This window comes from Hylaeus volcanicus, chromosome 1, assembly GCF_026283585.1.
Source record: "Hylaeus volcanicus isolate JK05 chromosome 1, UHH_iyHylVolc1.0_haploid, whole genome shotgun sequence".
Lineage (NCBI taxonomy): Eukaryota > Metazoa > Arthropoda > Insecta > Hymenoptera > Colletidae > Hylaeus > Hylaeus volcanicus.
In genome coordinates, this window is record NC_071976.1 from 13672177 (window position 1) to 13692747 (window position 20571).

General features: G+C 40.3%; 2 protein-coding genes across 2 annotated transcripts in view; one reads left to right on the forward strand and one right to left on the reverse strand.

The window, feature by feature from the left end:
* LOC128884629 (uncharacterized) overlaps nucleotides 1-20571 on the forward strand; it is a 77958-nt gene that overhangs the window by 11512 nt on the left and 45875 nt on the right. The window lies entirely within an intron of this gene.
* On the reverse strand, nucleotides 11110-11610 carry LOC128875490 (KRAB-A domain-containing protein 2-like). The gene has a single exon (XM_054121159.1). The coding sequence runs from the start codon at nucleotides 11608-11610 to the stop codon at nucleotides 11110-11112; it is 501 nt and encodes a 166-aa protein (XP_053977134.1).

The window sequence follows — 20571 nt, forward strand, 5'->3', positions numbered from 1 at the left end:
CGCGCTCTGATCGGTCGGAGGTTTCTGTCAATATCTCCTTAACGAAACCTCGAACACCATTCTCGCTAAGGAAAAATTGTTTCAAATCACCCCCCCCCCCCCAAAACACCTCATTCAAGAACATCCAACATTTTTGGGACACCCTGTATTGTTGCAAATGAGATTATCAGGAATTCATGTGCAACTAAATGTGAAAGGATTGATTGCGTTTGGTAAATTCCTTATTGAGCTACACCAGAGCATAGCAATTTTGCACCAACAATGGTTTCAAACAATGAAAGTGTCCATACATTTTTGCAAATGGGAACATCACGAATTCATCTATCATGAAATGCGGAAAATTCCATCTCGATCGGTTAATTCCGTGCCGAGTTTCAGCAAAGAAAAGGAATTTTGCAATAGTAATAGTTATAAACAATTAAAAAATTCATAAATTTTTGGAAATGTGATCACGGATTATCGCGAAAACCTGTACGGCAGTAAAATGTAAGGGATTTCATCGATTTCAGGCCAAACATACGTGAAATAGTACGCTCTTTGCGATAAAAAGTGATATAAAGTGGTAAAAAACAAACTAAGGACAAATGTTTTGTTATGGGAACAAATGGCAAATGCTCTTCTAGATGCAAGAAGTTTCAATCTGATTGGTCCATTCGTCTCGGAGTAACAAGCAAGACAAAATATTTCTGTTTTAAAAAAAAAACGCCTAAAAAATGACAACTCACAAAAATGCGCGACCAACTGGAAGAAATATTCGACAAGATGCATGTTAGATATATATAAAGTATTTAATTTTCTCGCGACGCGTGTTCTCTCCAGGTTCTGGGATAAGTGTCATGGGGTCGATCATGGTCCTCTTACCAGAAGGTATGTCACCTTCCCCACTTCGTGGTCAGATCCTCCTAGAACACCCTTATCTCTTTACACGTGCCGCGCAGCACCATGACGTCAGGTCATCGGCCACGGGGCACTCTGTTGGCTACCGCCAAAAGAGGTGTATCGAGATCTTTATAGCTTTAACCATAACATCCGCGACTCTTAGAATTCGTCGCGCACCTAGCTATCGGTTACCACCGATCCTCAGCCGATGACAGACATAGGTCTCCGTCGTCGGCATCTCGAGACCCCTGAAAAGTAAAGTCGCCGTCCGAGGGTACGATGACCCTCGCACGTGTATCACCCTTACATTCGCACCGACGCTAACACAGCCAATTCTGACTTGCTTCACGCTCTCGGGAAGCATCAATAAATCAAACATTTTTCGGAATACATTCAAACTCCTCATCAAGCCAATTACTACTGGGTTCGACAGCTTTTCCCCTTCAATACAATCAAACTTTACCTTCTTTTATTAGTGAACGTAACACGTTCCAATAACTCTCAACACTGCTATGTCCTGCTAGTAGACGATGTGCGCCCCAATCGCCACCTTTTACAAAATCTTCTGCTAGTAGATGCACTACATCCCCATAGCCAACCTTTTACTAGTAGAAATAACATGTCTCAACAGCCAACCTTTTTGCCAGTAGACACAAGTCTCAATAACCACCCTTTTGCCAGTAGACACAATGTGTCTCAATAGCCAATTATACTACAATCTTTTGCTAGTAGATGCAACGCATCCCAATAGCCAGTTATACTAAACCTGGTTTTCTGCCATTGCGGACATCTACTCTGCAATACTCCCTCCAAGCGAAACAAAGCACAAATGTAAAGAGCTAGAGAAATACAACGAGAACATTAGAAACTAATGAAATGAGGAAAAACCTAATTATAAAGAAGATAAAAGAAAATAAAAACTTGTTATGAAAAACAAAAACATTTATTCAAATTTAACAAATATGAAACTTTGTCCGCTATACAACAGTTATCTGTATCGCTAGCACGGCTCATCCGCGCTTTCTTCTTCACTGACAACATCGTTGTCGCCTGACCATTCGCCTTTCCAAAGCCGCAGTCGGTCTTTGGGTACCGTTTGCGGTTTTCCACTTTCGCCTATTATCAAATACCGATCATTTAGTAACATATCCGAAATCGTATATGGTACAGTGAACTTCACATCTGTTTTTGCTCTCCTACAATCCGCGGGCTCAACAAATACGGAATCGCCAACTTTAAACGTAACATTTGTTCTACGCTTCCTATTGAAGCGTTCATTTTGTTTTTCGGCATTTTTATTCAGTCTTTCTAGAGCTAGCGCTCTATCCGCATTTAAATTAATTTGTTCGTTCGTATCTGGCAACGACATTTCCGCAGAGGCTGCGGCACCAGCACTCCTTTCTACCCGACTCGGTGAGAAACCCGTCGATTTTTGAACCGTTGTATTAAGTGTGAGCATTATCTTTGATAACTTGCTCGGCCAATCCTTATTTTTTCTTACTTCAACCGTAAGCAAGTTTGTAACCGTACCAACATACCGTTCTGCTTGCCCATTTGCCCTAGGGGCTCCTGTGGCAATATAGTGTAATTCAACTCCCTGGCTTTTAATAAATTGCTCTAATGATTTGAAAGTAAAATTTGTTCCTCGGTCCTAATAACCATGCGAGGTGTACCAAATAATACCAACCGCTCTTTAAATACCTGTAATGTTTCAGACCCGGATAAGGATTTAAGCGGAACAAGCTGTACATATTTCGTAAAGGCATCAACTATTACTAGGATGTGTTCATACCCATCTTTCGTTTTTGTAAATGGGCCGACACAATCACAATGAATTGTGTCAAAAGGGATGGGCCTCTTCGGTATTGAATATAATTTGCCTTGTCTCGGTCCGGACTGTCGTTTGCACACCACACAGACAATACAATGATCCAAGTATTTACGAATAAATCCGCGCATTTTCGGAATCCAATATTTCAGTGCGATTCGTTCAAATGTTTTTTCAAAGCCCACGTGACAATTCTTGTCGTGGTATAGCCGTAACAAGCCTAACCGACTGCCTTTCGGTACAAAACTTCTGTAAATTATTCGACCGGTGTCCCTGAGTATTTTACGGCACAATATTCCGTCCCTTAATTCGAAGTCAAAAGCAATGGTTTCGTTAGCTTCAATCCGTTAGCTTTAATCTCTTTCGTTTCCTCGTCGTTTTTCTGCGCGATTGATAACCAGGGGCCCTCGCAAATGACGTTCACTCAATAATTTTTAGGCGGGTTTCTTCTTATATAATCGACGTGCTCTACGAGTTTTCCCTTTCTATACTCAAGATCGAAGGTATAATCCTGAAGGAACACCCACCAACGAGCTATCCGAGGCAATAAATCCCTTTTATTTTGCGTGACTTTAACGGCATTGCAGTCTGTGATGATTTTAAACTTGATTCCTAACAAGTATACACGGAAACATTTTAACGCGTTCACAATCGCAAGAGTCTCTAATTCATACGAATGGTACTTTGATTCGTCACTCGTTGTCCTGCGACTAAAATAGGAAAGGACACGAAATTCTTTGTCTACCCTCTGAAATAAAATTCCTCCATAACCGATCAAACTGGCATCTGTATGTAACTCGGTTTCTCTACTTGGATCAAAGATTGTTAATAATGGCTGAGTTGTGAGATGGTCTAACACATATTGCCATGCCTCATTCTACTCTTTACCCCACAACCACGGAACATCATTCTTCGTTAATTTCGTTATGCATGCCGTTCGTACTGCGAATTCGGGAATAAATTTTCTGAAATAACTCGCGATCCCATGAATTGCCTAACTCTCCTTACATCTGTGGGAATAGGCGATTCTAATAATGCCTTAACTTTTCGCATTCTCGGGCGGATACCTTCTGCGGATACTTCACGGCCTAAATACTCAATCGTCGTCTGGAAAAATTTACATTTCTTTACGTTTAAAGAAAAACCAGCAACGTCTAACGCGTGTAACGCGGACTCTAAATTCCTTAGCCCTTCCTCTATCGTTGCTGGCGGTATTATAATATCGTCCAAATAAACAATTGCTACGGTGAACCTGAGGTTCCCCAAGGCTCCATTTATCGCGCGCTGAAAAATCGCAGGAGCATTGGCAAGCCCGAATGGCATATCCAGCGTGGTGAAATATCGCCCTCGTCCCAGTCGGTCTAGTTGATCGTCTATTAGAGGCAACGGATATCTATCTCTAATCATTATTTTATTTAACCCGCGATAATCAACACACATTCGGATACTGCCATCCGCCTTTGAAACTAAAATAATAGGACTCGCGAACGGCGAAACACTCTCGCGTATAATACCGCTTCTTAACAGTTCGTCTATAATTTTATGTACTTCCGCTCGTTGCGAGAATGATAGGCGATAAGGCTGGTATCTTACCGTTTTATCCTCTTTCAATACAATTTTTAATTCTCCAGTACTTACACTTCGAAGTTGATACCCTTCCGCAACCATTTGTTTGTACTTGTCTAATAGGGTTCCAAGCGGCCGACTGATCTCAAGTGGCAGGTTCTCGACGATGTTGCATCTCGGTGCAGGTTCCTTCTTTCCCTCGGCTACCAGCTCCGACGGATAGTGTAGTGGCCTCTTCTCCCTCATCTACGTCATGGAGGAATCGGGAACCACCAGAAAATCAATCTCGGCAGCTGCATCTTCGGTTTGAATGGTTACGGCAGTGCGACCGATGACAGTTACGCGGCCGACCCCGAGACCGCGAACATTCGTAAAATGCGACAAAACCTTGCAGTTTGCCTGCTTCGCGATCTTCTCACGAATCATCGAGCACTCCGCGTCCGAATCCAAAAAAGTTGACACCATCAGATCTAGGAATAATATGGGGGTCAACCCAAGTTCTCTGATGCGTGCTGCATTCGCCTCTAATTTTTTCGAATCGGCATTCGATTTCTTTCGAGCTGAGTCGAGCTGGGTTGTACGTTGTTTTGCCCAACACTGGTTCTCTTCGTGCCCCCGCTTGTAACAGAAGGCACACACAGGGCCAGTTGAAGGCCTTTTCACCGTTTCCCGAATTTTCATTTTTTTCGGGCACTCCCTTTCTAAGTGTCCCGTTTTGTCACACTCATAACACCGTTTTCGGGAAAAATTTTGCGGTCGCGCCGACACCACATGGTCACTTGAGCGTCTCTTGTAGTCTCGCACTTGTCCTCCGCGTTCTTAAGCTCGATCGTGAACACGCTCTGTGTCCTTTTTCGGCACTTTCACGAAATTGCCCATTCCACTAAGTAACTCAGCAGTGGTAGTATAACAGGCATTCATCAAAAATTGTCGCACATTTGCGTCCATAACGTGTCCAATCACTAAACTAATTAACTCAGACGGCTTAAATGCTACTTGTGTTTGTCCATAATACTTTAATTTATTGCGCGCATATTCAATGTACGAATTTGCGGAATCGCTATTATATGTCACCGCGCGCGTCAAACGTTCACAAAGACGGTCCTTGGACACGAACACGGAACACAGATCCTCGCGGAATTTTTGCCAGGTTCGCGGATTGCCTTCCCATTCCCTATACCACTTTTTAGCGGGTCCAGCTAGAGCATGGGTAGCGAGACTCAATCGTTGAGTAGCCGAAAGTTTTTCGGTGATAGTCTCAACTAAATTGCACCACCTTGTAGCGTCTTCACCAATATCAATACCACTAAACTCCGGCAAAGCCTCCACTAAACACTTCGGGTTCGCGGGCACCACGGAAGACGCAGATCCACTCGCGACAGTTTCTATAAAACGCCGAAACAGATCTTCGAGAGAAGTCGTAGAAGTTTTATTCGACTCGTCAGTCATTGTGAGCGTGATTTAGCAAGGTATCGCTATACGTATCCCACTTCTGATGTTAGATATATATAAAGTATTTAATTTTCTCGTGACGCGTGTTCTTTCAAGGTTCTGGAATAAGTGCCATGGGGTCGATCATGGTCCTCTTACCAGAAGGTATGTCATCTTCCCCACTCCGTGGCCAGATCCTCCCAGATCGACCCTTATCTCTTTACACGTGCCACGCAGCATCATGACGTCAGGTCATCGGCCATGGGGCACTCTGTTGGCTACCGCCAAAAGAGGTGTATCGAGATCTTTATAGCTTTAACCATAACATCCGCGACTCTTAGAATTCGTCGCGCACCTAGCTATCGGTTACCACCGATCCTCAGCCGATGACAGACATAGGTCTCCGTCGTCGGCATCTCGAGACCCCTGAAAAGTAAAGTCGACGTCCGAGGGTACGATGACCCTCGCACGTGTATCACCCTTACATTCGCATCGACGCTAACATGCAAGAGGTTTCACTCCGATTCCTCAAGCCATCTCGACGTAATGGGCAAGCATACCTAAAAATCACGGTTTTTTGCTAAAAAGACGGGTAAAAAATGACAAATCGTAAAAAGTCTTGATAGCAAGATCACCGGGGGAACATACTTTACAAGATGCAACAGGTTTCATTCTGATTGGTCAAGCCATATCGGCGTAATCGGCGAATATACATAATCAAAATTAAAAAATGACAAATCGCAAAAAGTCGTGATAATGGGACCACCGGGGGGCATGCTCTACAAGATGCAATAGGATTCATTCCGATTGGTCAATCCATCTTGGCATAATCGGTGAACAGACATTTAAAAGAAAAAAAAAAAAGAAAAAAATGCATGTCGAATTGAGTAACTTCCTCCTTTTCAAAGTCGGTTAAAAACATTAGCGATCTGACGACTTCCCTGAACGGAACTTTTACAGCTTTTCTTCTCCTTTTAATACTGGTTCTAACGCCACGTGCGGATTGGCTGGCACGCTCAGTAATTTCGCGTCACTCATACCGAACTTTTCTACCACACGACTCGCGTACGCACTCTGGTGTACAAAAACTGATCTCTCATCCCGGTTTCGCTCAATTTGCATACCGACAAATAGACTCGAGTCGCCAATCGTGATTTTAAATGATTTTCCAAGATGCATCAGCACGCGCTCGAGAACATCGTTTGATTCCGCGGGAATCAGACCGTCGTCGACATACAACGCTAAATACACTTTCGACCCGTTTACTTCGCCGGCAAAAATGCAGTGATCTGCCTCGGTTTCGCGAAACTTGTACTCTCGGAGAAACGAACCAAACTCGCGGTTCCAGCAGCGCGGCACTTGCTTCAAACCGTATAAGGATTTCTTTCGACGCTGAGACCCTCCGGGATCTCCATGAAGATTTCTTCATCCAGCTTGCCGTACAGGAATGCCGTTTGTACGTCGAACTGCGCCAACTCGTAGTTCTTCTCAGCAACAACAGCGAGTAGCACCCGCACTGAGTCGTAGCGTACGACAGGCGCAAACGTTTCGGTGAAATCCACGCCTTTACGTTGCATGAATCCACGAGCACAAAGTCAAGCTTTGTACCGACAAACGTTTCCCGTGGTGTCTCTCTTGATGCGAAAGACCCATTTGGAGTCGATAATTTTCATCTCCGGTCGCCTCTCGACCAGAGACCACGTCTCGTTCTCGTTACTTGACGATGTTGCTCTTGTAACGACTCGGTCTTCGTATTGATCCGCGATCTCTCAGATTACGCTCTGGTTCGATGCGCGGTGCTCGAACAACCAATTCTGGTCTCGCTTCCGCCACTTCTTCAACAGCTGGCAGAAAAACATCGTCGATTTTGTCGTCTTTTCGCTCTTCGTTCCTCGACAGTCTCTCGTTTCTCGGTAACTTCTCGTTCCTCGACAACTTCTTGTTTCAGTTTCGGCAGCACTATTCCGTCACACGCGTCATCGTTTACCGGCAATGTTATTTTACAGATTTTCTCGCGAAACACCACATCTCTCGAGACCGACACTTTCTTCGATTATGGATCGTAGACTCGTAGATCCTACGAGAATCATTCTTCGCGGTCGAGCATCGTCGAACGAATGCTTCGGAGCCAAAGATGCGCAGATGCTTCAGATTCGGTTTGATTCTCATCCATCCTTCGTACGGTATCGCTCCATTCTTGACACTCGATGATCCGGCGCGGTTCATCAAATAAACCGCCGTGTTGCACGCTTCTGCCCACAGAGCTTCAGGAAGCTCCTTCGCATACAGCGTATTCCCGTATTACCTTCCCGTTCTGCTCGGGCGTGTACGGGGCAGTGCATTCCCGTTCGATACCACGAGACTCGAGATACTCGTCCATCTTTTTGTTTCGAAATTCTCCGCCATTGTCCGATCGCAACACATGCATCACTTTCCCGAATTTGTTTTCCACTAACTTGTCGAAAACTCGAAACTTGTCGAATACATCGCTTTTGTGTTTTAGAAAGTAGATGTGTCGAAAACTCGTTGCATCGTCCTTGAAAGTCAGGAGAAACCGCGCACCTCCTTGAGACTCGACTTTCATTGGACCACACACATCCGTGTGGAAAACTTCGCTGGGCTTCGTAACCGCGCGCACACGCTCACTTCGAAACGACTGTCGATGTGATTTCCCGATTTGACACGTGTCACAGAAGACGTCACCCGTTTTCGGCAGTTCGACTCCTTCCACGAGGCCTTTCTTCACTAGCTCTCGCATCGCAGTACCGTTCACGTGTCTAAATCTCTCGTGCCACACTTGAAGCCCCGTTTTCGCGACGTTTGCTTCGTCAACTTCTTCGGTATATTTAACGCGAAACAACATTCGAAAGATTTGATTTTCCTGTTTCACGTCATAAGCAACGACTTTCCCGCGCTCACGAATTTCGACTCGATTTCCCGAGAAAAACACTTCGCGACCTCTCGAGGTACACTGGCCGACCGAGAAGAGGTTCTTTTTCATTTGCGGAATGTAGAGGACTTTCTCGATCCTCGACGGATACCACGCACCATCGACGAACTTCTTAATTTTAATTGTCCCTTCGCTGACCACTCTGCACTTTTTGTCATCTCCGAGAGACACAGTGCCGCCGTCGGTTAACTCGCGGTATTCGCTGAACCAATCGCGTCGATTCGTAAAGGTGAAGTCCCATGAACGTAATGCTCGTGCTCGGGCAATAAATTATCCGTGCATGCCGGATTTTGTTGGAAAACACGTTCCTACTAGCGTCCAAAAGGTCGCTAAATGCGACGACAAACGGTTTGGAACCACTTGAAAGGGTCGATTTTTACGAGCGTTCGGTCTCGGCCCATGGTCTAGGCTCGCGAGCACGGGGACTATTCCATGAAAAAAAAATCGACCCTTTCGAGTGGTTCGAAGCGAGACCCCCAATACTTGTTTTCACCGAGACCGTAGGCGCCTACCTGGGTTCGCTCAAGGGTCTGGAGTCAAACGGGCGATGGACTCATCAGTTTTTGATAAAATCGAATTCTTTATTCTTCATCGTATCAACGTGAACGCGATGCCATTGGATTCTTGATGTTCTCCCGATTAAAATGATATTTCACGTCACGTAAATCGAATTATTTTAATAATTTCGTTAAAAATAGTCCGATTTACGCGACGTGAGATATCATTTTGATCGTAGAAGCATCAGGAATCGATTGAAGTTACTTCCGCAAAGTTCCGATAAAAATTGTCAAGGTTGGTATTTTCAATTCTTTATGACATCCCCTTGTCGACCGCCCGTTGCGATGATGGTGCCTGGCCTTTTTCGGGATTACGTGCTCGTTTAGGTGTTCGCCGCTCGTTGTGCCAGCTCGCCTGGGTCCATCAGACCCTCCTGCGGGACGAGTTGACAGGTTCAAGTGGACGTTGTTCGCGCTCGCCGCCCGAATTTACGTTCATGGGACCTCACCTTAATGTATCTTGACGCACCGCTGTCTGTAAGCCAGATTTCTGTCTTGCTCGCATGCAGCACAGAATTCACAATATCGACAGGAAGCTTCGCACTTCCGTCTTTACTGACTTTTACCGATCGACGTCCACTCGGATTCTCCGCCACAAAAGCACAATCACGCGATTCACTCGAGCTGCTGTCGCTTTTTTCCCGCCTTTTATTTCTACACTCTCTCGCAAAATGTCCTTTCTCATGACATTTCAAACACTTCGCGTTATCTTTCGATCTTCACGTTTTCTTCGAGTCCTCCGCGTTCGGCTTGCCTTTTTGACGCGCACTCGTTTTTCTCGATGCCGCGCAAGCTCCCGGAGCTTCGTCGTCCACGGCCAACTGAATTTCCTCACGAATCAGACGCTCCTGCAGGTTCTCAAGCGTCTGCATCTCCGCCGGCACATTGTCTCATGGCGTTTGAAAAGCCGCGTATTTCGAAGATAAACTACCGAGCACCTTACCCATTATCGTTGTATCCGACACTTTCTCACCCACGTCGAGCAACCGTGCCGCCATGTTTCGAACATTGGCCACGTGTTTTACGATCAAGTCTCCCGGAGACATTCGATACTCGTATAACTGTGACATGAGCATCAGCTTGTTTGATGCCGATTTCTGCTCGTGCACACTGGACAACGTGTCCCACATTTGTTTCGCCGTATCACAAATTAACAGTGATCGCAACTGATCGGGTTCCATTGCTGATGATAGCAAGAACATCGCGCGCGCGTTATCTGTCGACCACGTTGCCTGCGCATCTGCTCGGCCGTCGCCTTGCGGTATCTGTCGCGTATCAGTAACCACGTCGTATATGCGATGCGCCAGAAATAAAGCTTTCATCTGAAACTTCCAGCCTTGGAAGTCCTGTCCATTAAATTTCGTCACGTTCCGTGTCGAGATTGCCTCAGACATGATCGATTACTTTCACTCGCGGTCGCGCGTCAATCCTCCGAGGAAAAAACGTTGCCAAGATGGCCGCTCCCGTTCAGACCTCGTGTCTCGCGTACCGCGGCTTTTCTCGCGCCTGTCTCTCCTCACAATATCTCACGCAGTTAGGGTGACTGGACCCATAACCTGTTATAATTTACTCGCAAGAACTGTGAGGATGGGAGACAGGAAGAAAATAAAAATGAAAATGAATAGCGATTCCTTTATTACGAGAAAACTTTTGTGCAAGCGAGCATGACGTAGCTCCGTCGTGCAACGCGCCTAGGCGACCAGTAAAAAAAAAACACGAGACGATCGCGATCTCGCGCGTATCCCACTCGTAACGGTTTCGAGCTCTGATTGGATAACAATCTGTTCGCGTAAAGACGGCGACGAACAACGCGCCATGCAGGGCGAACGCACATTAAACTACTCCAATAGTTTTCGGATGACTACCGCTCAAATTTTTTTTATAAGCATTAACAGTTTCTAGAAGCTGTTCTTCGGTTTCAGAAGTATTGGCAGTTTCAGACTTTGGCGTATTCCTTTGTGGTATGTAGTGTTCTTGGTAAATTGAACAAAGGATAAGCCATTTGACCATTTATTTGTATCGTTATCGTTCATCCATACAGTTAGCATATTCTGTATATCCTGATTGGCCCTTTCAACTGAGCCTTGTGTTTGACTGTGACGAGGCTTTCCATGAACTATTTTAACATCTTTCCACATAGCGCATATTTCGGATATGACTTGATTACTAAATTCTCTGCCATTATCTGATTGCAATATTGCTGGTGCACCAAATGTTAAAAATATTGAAAGAACGTGATGCGCTACTTCTTCAGCTCTTTTAGTTTTCAAAGGTCGTAGCTGGACAAACTTAGTTATATGATCTTGATACACCATTATGAACTTATATTCGCCATCTCTGTTTGACTGCAGATCTATCAGATCAACTTGACATCTTGAGTTTAATTCAGAACTAACCATTGGCTTCACAACAATACCTTACTTAGGTGCACTGTGTTTCATTTGACACTGTTTGCATAAATTTAAATACAACATTACAACTTCATATGTAATATTTTTGTATTTAACTTGCAACTCTTTAAGCATACGTGTTCTTCCTCCGTGGCCTATTCTGGTGTGAGTTTCATATAGTATACTATACAATTCTTCATTGGTAACATAATACTGTATGTTCGTTTCCCCTAGTTTTAATGGTACAATTAACTTTTCTTCATCATTAATTTTTAAAACATCAAAACGTTTTAATCGTTTGTAATCCAAAGGTGTGTTGCATTTAATTTTAGCAGAAACCACTTCAGAAAGTATTTTAGAATACTTTCCTTGAGAAAAATAAAAACAATTGTCTTCTCGTTTATCCGCAATTAATGCATTTAACTTTTCAAGAAAAAGGTCACGATTTACTGCAGTATCCATTTAGTATAAATTAGGGTATCGGAAAAATAATTAAGAAAAGGTTGCTCGCGTTATCAAAGCTTGGATAAGACTGACAAAGCTGATTGACTCCGAGCAGAACAAAGGATTTGGCGGGAGAGAGCCAGTCACTTGTTTTTTAACTCTTCTGTTTTGGACCTCCACCAGAGCATATCTGTGATTGTCGACACACACCGGAGAGGGTCCGAATGTACAACAATGTAATGAAATATTCGATCTTTCACCGACGTATTTGGTATCTGTTGGTATATTCACCGGTGAAAGTCGACATTCTCCAATTTCGGTCATTCACGGTAACATATACATATACTTTCTGTGGACGAATATGTACGGCCTTCACAGTCGAAGGGTTAAGGAAGGGTAAAACCCTAATTATTATTTAATTTCATACCACTGAATATTCACTTTCATTTTGAAATATTTTGTCAATTATTAGATACAATATTTAAATTGTTTTTCATTCGTAAACGCATTGACAATGTGTAATTTGTCAGAATCAGACAATGTTTACTTTATATTTATTTCTGTAATAATTACTTGCAATTGTTACATCAATCTATAAACATAAACAACATTTTGAATCTGCAATCATAGATCAGCGATGCGCAATCTGCTAGAACTAATTGTGTTTGATTATTCATTAATCCTGATTACTGATCACGGATTACAGTTTATCCAACACCGCAACTTTGATAATGCGCCATGAAAATTGCAAATTGCCATGTACCTTTAAATATACATATAACGGTACACTGCAGTTGTGCACGATGAATAAATTTTCTTTCGTCGAGAAAGAATCGCGATGTGACAACACGTCTCTGCGATACGAAGGTCTGCAATGCAGGCTTCTTGAGGGATCTTACGATCTATCTCTTCCGACGGGGAAGAGTTTTTAAAGGTTTCAAATATGGCCTACCCCAACTATAGTCTAACAATACCCAGATAGCACCGGACGTCCTATAGACGTTCATTTTATGTCCAGTTTACGTTCAAACGTCCGACGTCCGTTGTCGGACGTCCGGCCGGAACGTCCTACGAACGTCCATGGGACCTAAATTTTGTACGTCCCAGGGATGTCCGCTCTGAACTTTCTAGATTTAGGGAAAAATACTTTTTTTTAAACAAAATAAATATTATTTATTAACATTCTTTATAATATAATATTTATTCAATATGCAGAACAGAATATTTTTTTCCGAATATAAAATACACTATTTACAATTGTAAATTAATATTAATTAATATTTAAGGTAAGTGAGGAATTAATTAATTAATTAATTAATTAATATTATTATCCCAGATAGCACCGGACGTCCCATGGACGTACAGAGAACGTACAGAAAACGTTCTGGGAATGTCCAGCACTTGACGTTCCATGGACGTACATAAGACGTTCCTGTTCCTGTGCTATCTGGGTATACAATCATTATTTAATATTCGCAATAGAATATATGTTTGAACATGTAAAACAAAATATTTATTCAATATTAGGAATACAATATTTTTTGTACATATGAGATGTGATATGTATGTAATATTTGGAACTAATCAGAATTACCTAGTAAATTAATTCTTCTAACTTTTCAAAAAAAAGTTCAAGTCATTTAGACCAATTTCAAAAGAAGGAATTGTATTTTAAAAAGTATCCGAATATTAATACGAGTCACTATATAAGCCTAAAATATAAGTCGGTTTAGGAAAGTCGTTTATGGGTAAGTGAGGAAGCAGGTTGCGGTTGTAGTTCGAAAATCATCAGTTCGAATCCCGCCGGAGGTAAATAAAAATTGAAAGATTTTTGTTCGTCGTTTTCATGGAATCCAGTTTACAAGAAATAAATATAGTTAACTAAAATCTACCAACAAATAAAAGAAAATATATAAAATTAAAATTTAATTTTTGATTAAATCTCAATTTTACAGAGAACGTTCTGGGAATGTCCACATCGGACGTCCCAGGGACGTACATAGAATGTCCACGCCGGACGTCCCAGGGACGTCCTGCGATGTAACTGGGACGTTCCAGGGACGTTCACAGGACGTTCAGTGGACGTTTGGACGTTATCTGGACGTCCATAGGACGTCTTATGGACGTACATAAGACGTCCCTGTGCTATCTGGGTAAGTAGGCACTGGTCTAGAGCGCAGGCTTTGAAACAGTGTTGGGTACCAGTAATTGGTTACTTTGTGATTACTTTCGCAGTTAATTACTGAAAGTACTCACGGCAATTATAATCATTAATCGAGTAGTTATTGCTGAAATTAATCACTAGATACACAAAATTATTAGGTAGAACAATTCATTCTTTGCCTATCCAAGATAAACTTTCTATTTATTTAAACCTTCCATTAGCTTTAGAGTCTAACTTCTACGTTAATGAACCAATTATCCTCACATTTGTAGGAAATGTTTCTTGGCCGAAAAAAATTGTTTTAATGTGATTTTGCATTTGATAGTTACTACAGTCACACTTTGAGTACGTCGCGTTAATTAACATTATTATATTATTATATTGTGGTATGCAGTTTATAACGATAGTATTTTCTTTCATCAACAAAGTGGCTTAAACACAAAAAGAGATTGACACATGAGACGGAACAATGTTCGCCGAGATCAGCTAGTTGTATGTACATATAATAATCAATGGTTACAATTAAACTGCGGATTTTATGCAGTTGTAGCGTAAAATAATATGGAAACGTACACAAAAAATATACGTAATGTGTGTTATATAATAATAATATTATTTCGTTTTATGGTTCCCTTTATGTTTTCGCATGTATTTGCTATATTTTGTTTCATAAATGCATAAAACCCGCAGTCAAGTTATAGTACTTGTTTTTCTTCGTTACAATTACTCGTTTCAAATTTCACACAGATCGATTAGTAACATATCTGTTTATCACGGCATAAACACGTTTTATATAATGTGTCACGTGTATTCGTGTACTGCTGTAATGAAATATTTAATAATTCGACTACTTTTTAAATATACACAAAATGTGTAAACCTAGAATTATCATTCACTAATAATGACGATATTGAATAAATTTAAACCTGAAAAATAAACATCTGGTTACTATAGGGGAGGTATTCAATCGATGTTGCTTGGGGCGCCGTACACCCTTGAGTTGGTCCTGGTTTCTAACCATTCTCACGGCGTGACCTAATTATGCGCCGATGTTTCTCGGCGTGCGTCATTAAGACCATAAAAAACTTCAAAAAAGTAAAAAAATTACGCCAAATACATGAAAAAATGGAGGACTTAAAGAGTAATCATAGAAAAATAGAAGATCCCCCTAAAAAAATTCAAGAAAGTAGAAAAAGAAGTGAAATCGAAATGAGCAGCCAGTACATGAAGGTCCTTTCCAATAAACTGCAAGGTGACACTGTGTAACATAATATCAGATTCGGTGCTTTCCAACTATGCGCAGCTAAAATGCTGTGTTCAACAGTGCAGACGTTCAGACCCTAAAGACAACTCATGTAAACTGACTGCTCCGCACTTTTGGCGGTGAAATGAAGAAGCTAAATAGTATATCAACCACAAACTGAGACAGTTTAGACATTTGCCTAGATGTCCTTGGCCTGGAAGTCAAATGCTTGGCGTGGCCAGGCAAAGCATTCTCAGATCATCAGTACCCATACTTTCTCTCTTGCAGACTTTCACATAATTAGACACAGACTTTCAATTTAAAACTTTGACAACGGCCAGGCAAGGTCAAGCTTTTGATGAATAAGCATTATTTTAAAATGTAAAATAATGAAAATGTACTCATATTGTCAGCGTTTTAAACTGAAAAATTATGTGAAAATCTGCGAGAGAGAAAGTATGGGTATTGATGATCTGAGAATGCTTGTCCTGGCCTCGCCAAGCATTTGACTTCCAGGCCACGGACATCTAGGCAAATGTCTAAACAGTCTCAGTTTGTGGTTGATACACTATTTAGCTTCTTCATGTCACCGCTAAAGTGCGGAGCAGTCACTTTACATGAATTGTCATTAGGATCTGAATATCCGCACTGTTGAATACAGCATTTTAGCTGCGCATAGTTGGAAACCACCGAATTTTACATTGTGTTACGCAGTGTCGCCTTTGCACTTTATTGGAAAGGACTTTCATGTACTGGCAGCTCATTTTGATTTCACATCTTTTTCTACTTTCTTGTACTTTTTTATGGAGATCTTTTATTTTTCTATGATACAATATCACTACACGTAGCCTTTAAAATAATTATTCAATTTGCGGCGTCCAAATGTCACCAATACAAACTGACAGGTTAAGAAAAATGCATTTAAATTTAGAAAATATTGCAGGCGTGATGAGATATTAATGAAAGAAGTTTCAATTTAGGTTGGAATGGACCATCTCTCCTGTAAAAGATAAGCGGTAGCGCCACGTTCTACATAGTGGCTGTATAATTTTTCATGAGCTTGGCGTCGAGACGCTACCGCGTCTCTAGATATAGAGCCTATAGTCAGGGCCGGCGCAAAGCATGTTCAGCGCGTTCACTGGAACCCGGGCCCGCGTTTTGAGAGGCCTCCCGATCTACGAAAATTTTGATTAACTTTTTACGGAATGATGATATCATTAACAGATGCAAGACATTTTTTTATTAGCGATGATTGAGTTTAAAGGAGTGACAAAAATCATCAAATTAATATTATTTAATATTCATCTTATAAACAATATATAATGTGTAACAGCATTCGTAAGTAAATAATTCCTCGTTGAAAAATTTAAATGTAGGATTTTAATGTGAATTTAAGCCCCGCAAAATTTTTGAACCGACCCTGCAAAAGGTCATGCGGCCCTGCCTATAGTCTACGCGCATCTCCATTCCTCGGTTTTCGACAAGAACCTCATTCATTTATTGTTAGAAGCAGTTTCCAGAGTTTGAAGTTTTTTATGGGGTATAAAACCTATTCCAATATTTTATTCGATTGTAGATGAATCATTGAACCGAACAAGTATACTCTCCTATAAATCAAATGGTAGCATCCGATTTATTCCAAAGAAGGGACGTAATTGACCATAAAATACCGGGAAAGAATTTTAGTACTCACAATTTCCAAGCAAACAACTTGTTACACTTTACATGTGAACACTTTATACTTTATTATTTTAAGAAGTAGCTTTGTAGACACATTCAAGGCTAAAATACTTTTACTCGTGACCATCAATTACCAGCAAGTGATCGACTCTCTGTCGTCACTTAGCAACAGACATGAGTAAAATTCTTATCTAGATAACAATTTCGAATAACAAATGAAAGATAAAGAATTTTTGATGCCTGGATTTCTGTAATTAAGATTAGAATCTAAATTATGTTTCATATTTAATGATTAGAAGATCAGCTGACTAACTGTCCAATCGTATAAACGTTGCGAATAAATTATTATATGGAGATTGATATCATTAGGCTGCAGATGTTTATGGAAATTCATATTTTCACAGATACAGAAATAGAATTGAAACTTTAATGAAAGTACGTCTTATCTTCTAAACATATATGACATGTATATTATTGTTGATATTTTATATATTTTTGCATTTATACACATTTTCATAGATTTTTCCATATTTCCATTTACTATAAAATGCATTAACTTTTTAGTTTTATATCATAATTTTCGTTACGGTTGAATGTATTAATTATGAAAAATATACTAAAATCTACATGAACACGCTATGTATAAAAAAATATTTGTACTCGTCCTAGTAGTAAGATTTACATTTTTATGAGGAATATTATGAAATCTGTGTAAAAGACGCGATAATTCCTCTTTTAAAGTCACGCATTGTTACTCCCACCACTTTTAACGACAAATAAGCCTCGAACTTGGAGGGAATTTTGATCAGACTTGACTCGTCTAAAAGACATGGCCTGGACCTGAGTCGACGCCTTTTACTTAGACAGTGCTTACTGTAATATTGTAAATGTTAATTACATTAAATTATAATTATTTGCATGCTACATATTTAACAAAAATAAAAAAAAACTAAACTTATTAATTTCAAACAAAGTAAGTAGTATCAAATCCCTTAATATTGTATAGTTTCATTAAAAATTTCACTGCGGTTGCAAAGAACTAGGCGCTATGTAATTTATTATCACTAATAATTTATGTCATTACTTTGAAAAGATTGAGAAGCGGTGCTTTTTAAAACTTCGTCGTGAACGCACTCACGAAGCCGCTCCGTAGTATAAAAGAATTAATTCAGAACAACTACTTTAAACCTACTATCACTGGTATTATTTCTTGCTCACTTTTCTACAATTTTCACGTGACTTTATACTGAGCTTAAAAAAAAATCTTTTATTTAATTTATAGCGTGAAAAGCACTTCGTACTTGTTAATGAGAAATTCTGTGCACAAGTACACTAAATATATCGGTAAGGTTGATTACGAATATCTCGCGTTTCGTCCATACAGTGCAGATAAAACTCTACAGTTAGAAGTAATTGAAGAACGTTTTGTGAAGTTTGCTGCCACGAGTTATCTTATCGTGCTTTTAATTGTTTAACGAGACCCTTCGTGTCGTGTGCTATTAAAATATTTAATTATACTAATTATAGTATAATTATAACATATAATTATAATTAATCATATGTTTAATAATATGTTTAATAATAATATGTTTAAATATTCTATTATATTAGAATTATATCTGTAGTATCCGCGCTTCCCATACCCAACAATAAGGAGTCAAATAAGAACACGAAACGTAGGGTACGGGATTGGTCGCGTAGGTAAAGCGGTCGACTGTGGATCCGAGGATGGTGGGTTCGAATCCCCGTGCCTTATTTTTCGTTTAGACTCCTACATATGGGTCTCGTCCGGGATGGGGGGTTACAGCGGCGCAACTACACCGAAGAGGACCGGCCGGTGACGATGAACAACGATGACAAACGAATGACGGTGTCGTGTTGACGGTGGAGCGGGCAGCAGTGTGGCGTCGAGAGAGAAAGAGACAGGGAGTACACTCCAAGGAATGCAACTTTGAGGTGTTGTCGGAGTGGGACTCCCAAAAAGAGGAGAAACGGCGAAAGAGAGCGCGCACTGCTGTTGAGACGCAAAAACCGAGAAAACGGACATTCGAGGGCGAATGTCAATTCAGGATGGCCGAGTGTAGTATCCGCGCCTCCCATACCCAACAATAAGGAGTCAAATAAGAACACGAAACGTAGGGTACGGGATTGGTCGCGTAGGTAAAGCGGTCGACTGTGGATCCGAGGATCGTGGGTTCGAATCCCCGTGCCTTATTTTTCGTTTAGACTCCTACATATCTATTGTATTATATTATTTATAATATCATTCCCATATTGACTATTTTCATATCTTTGACCTCACATTTCGCTGGCATACACTTTAATTTCAGTTTTCTACTAGAATATTATACATTTTTATTGAGTTATTTTACAATTGCAAACAAATACAATCATGTATGTAAACTAAAGTGGTAAATAACATTTTCTTTTATTTTGAACTATCAGAATAACGTTGCATATTCAAGGTTGTTTTATATCATAATAACCAACAAATTAAGATGTACAGTATAAACATTTTACATATATAAAAAACAGTATACCGACCGTGAAGTTTGATTGACTTAATGATTGTCTTTCGTATTTGTTGTTACGATGCCTTACGTGATAAAAGAGCTATATCTGAGCTGTTTATTTGTGGAATCACACCATAATCGTTATTTATTGATTTGTGCTATTATCAATACCCAAAAATAATATATAACATTTCGAGGAATCTGAAAATCACTCGAATGATTGGAAAAAGGAAAATAAACAATTGTTACAATTGCGCGAAAATTCATTTGCCCGCAGGTCGCAAAAGATATAACTATACAATATAATATTTGAAACGCATTTACATAGGAAAATTTTACTTTAGGAAATTTTTATTTTTTTAAATTACCAGAAACATTATGTCACAAAACAATATTATACCTCAGTACATTTTATAATTATTGTAGAAAATTTTAAAGTAACAATAAAATTACATTATCCATTTTATATTTCATAATTAAATCATGTTTCTGTTTTTTTTTACCGTTATTATTGCATACCTTCCATTTTATGTTCGATTGTCTCGATTATTGTAAAATCAGATAAAAGTTTAATCGGCAGAATTCTTAGTAAACTGTAGCAATTTGCATTCCATGTATAGTTTGAGGATAAATTGTATAGTTACATAAACTTAATAGTAAAGGTATGGAATTAGTGCGGCGCAGTATCTACATTTTCTTTGAAATTCATTAAACTCCGATACGATTGCCAAAGAGGAAAACTTTAGATGCTCTTACGACATGTCGTGAGCATGTCTATCTAATTATCTATAGACACCATATACATAAAAAAACTGATGCTAATGCACAATCTTTAAACCATAACACGTTCCATTACAATAATTGAACGAGGTTTTGTCTATATCATTAAAATCGTAATGAATCCGATTGTTTCACATATAAACGCG

Bases quoted from the DNA above. Each gene is read 5' to 3' on its own strand.
- LOC128875490 (XM_054121159.1), bottom strand. From the start codon at position 11,610: ATGGTTAGTTCTGAATTAAACTCAAGATGTCAAGTTGATCTGATAGAT.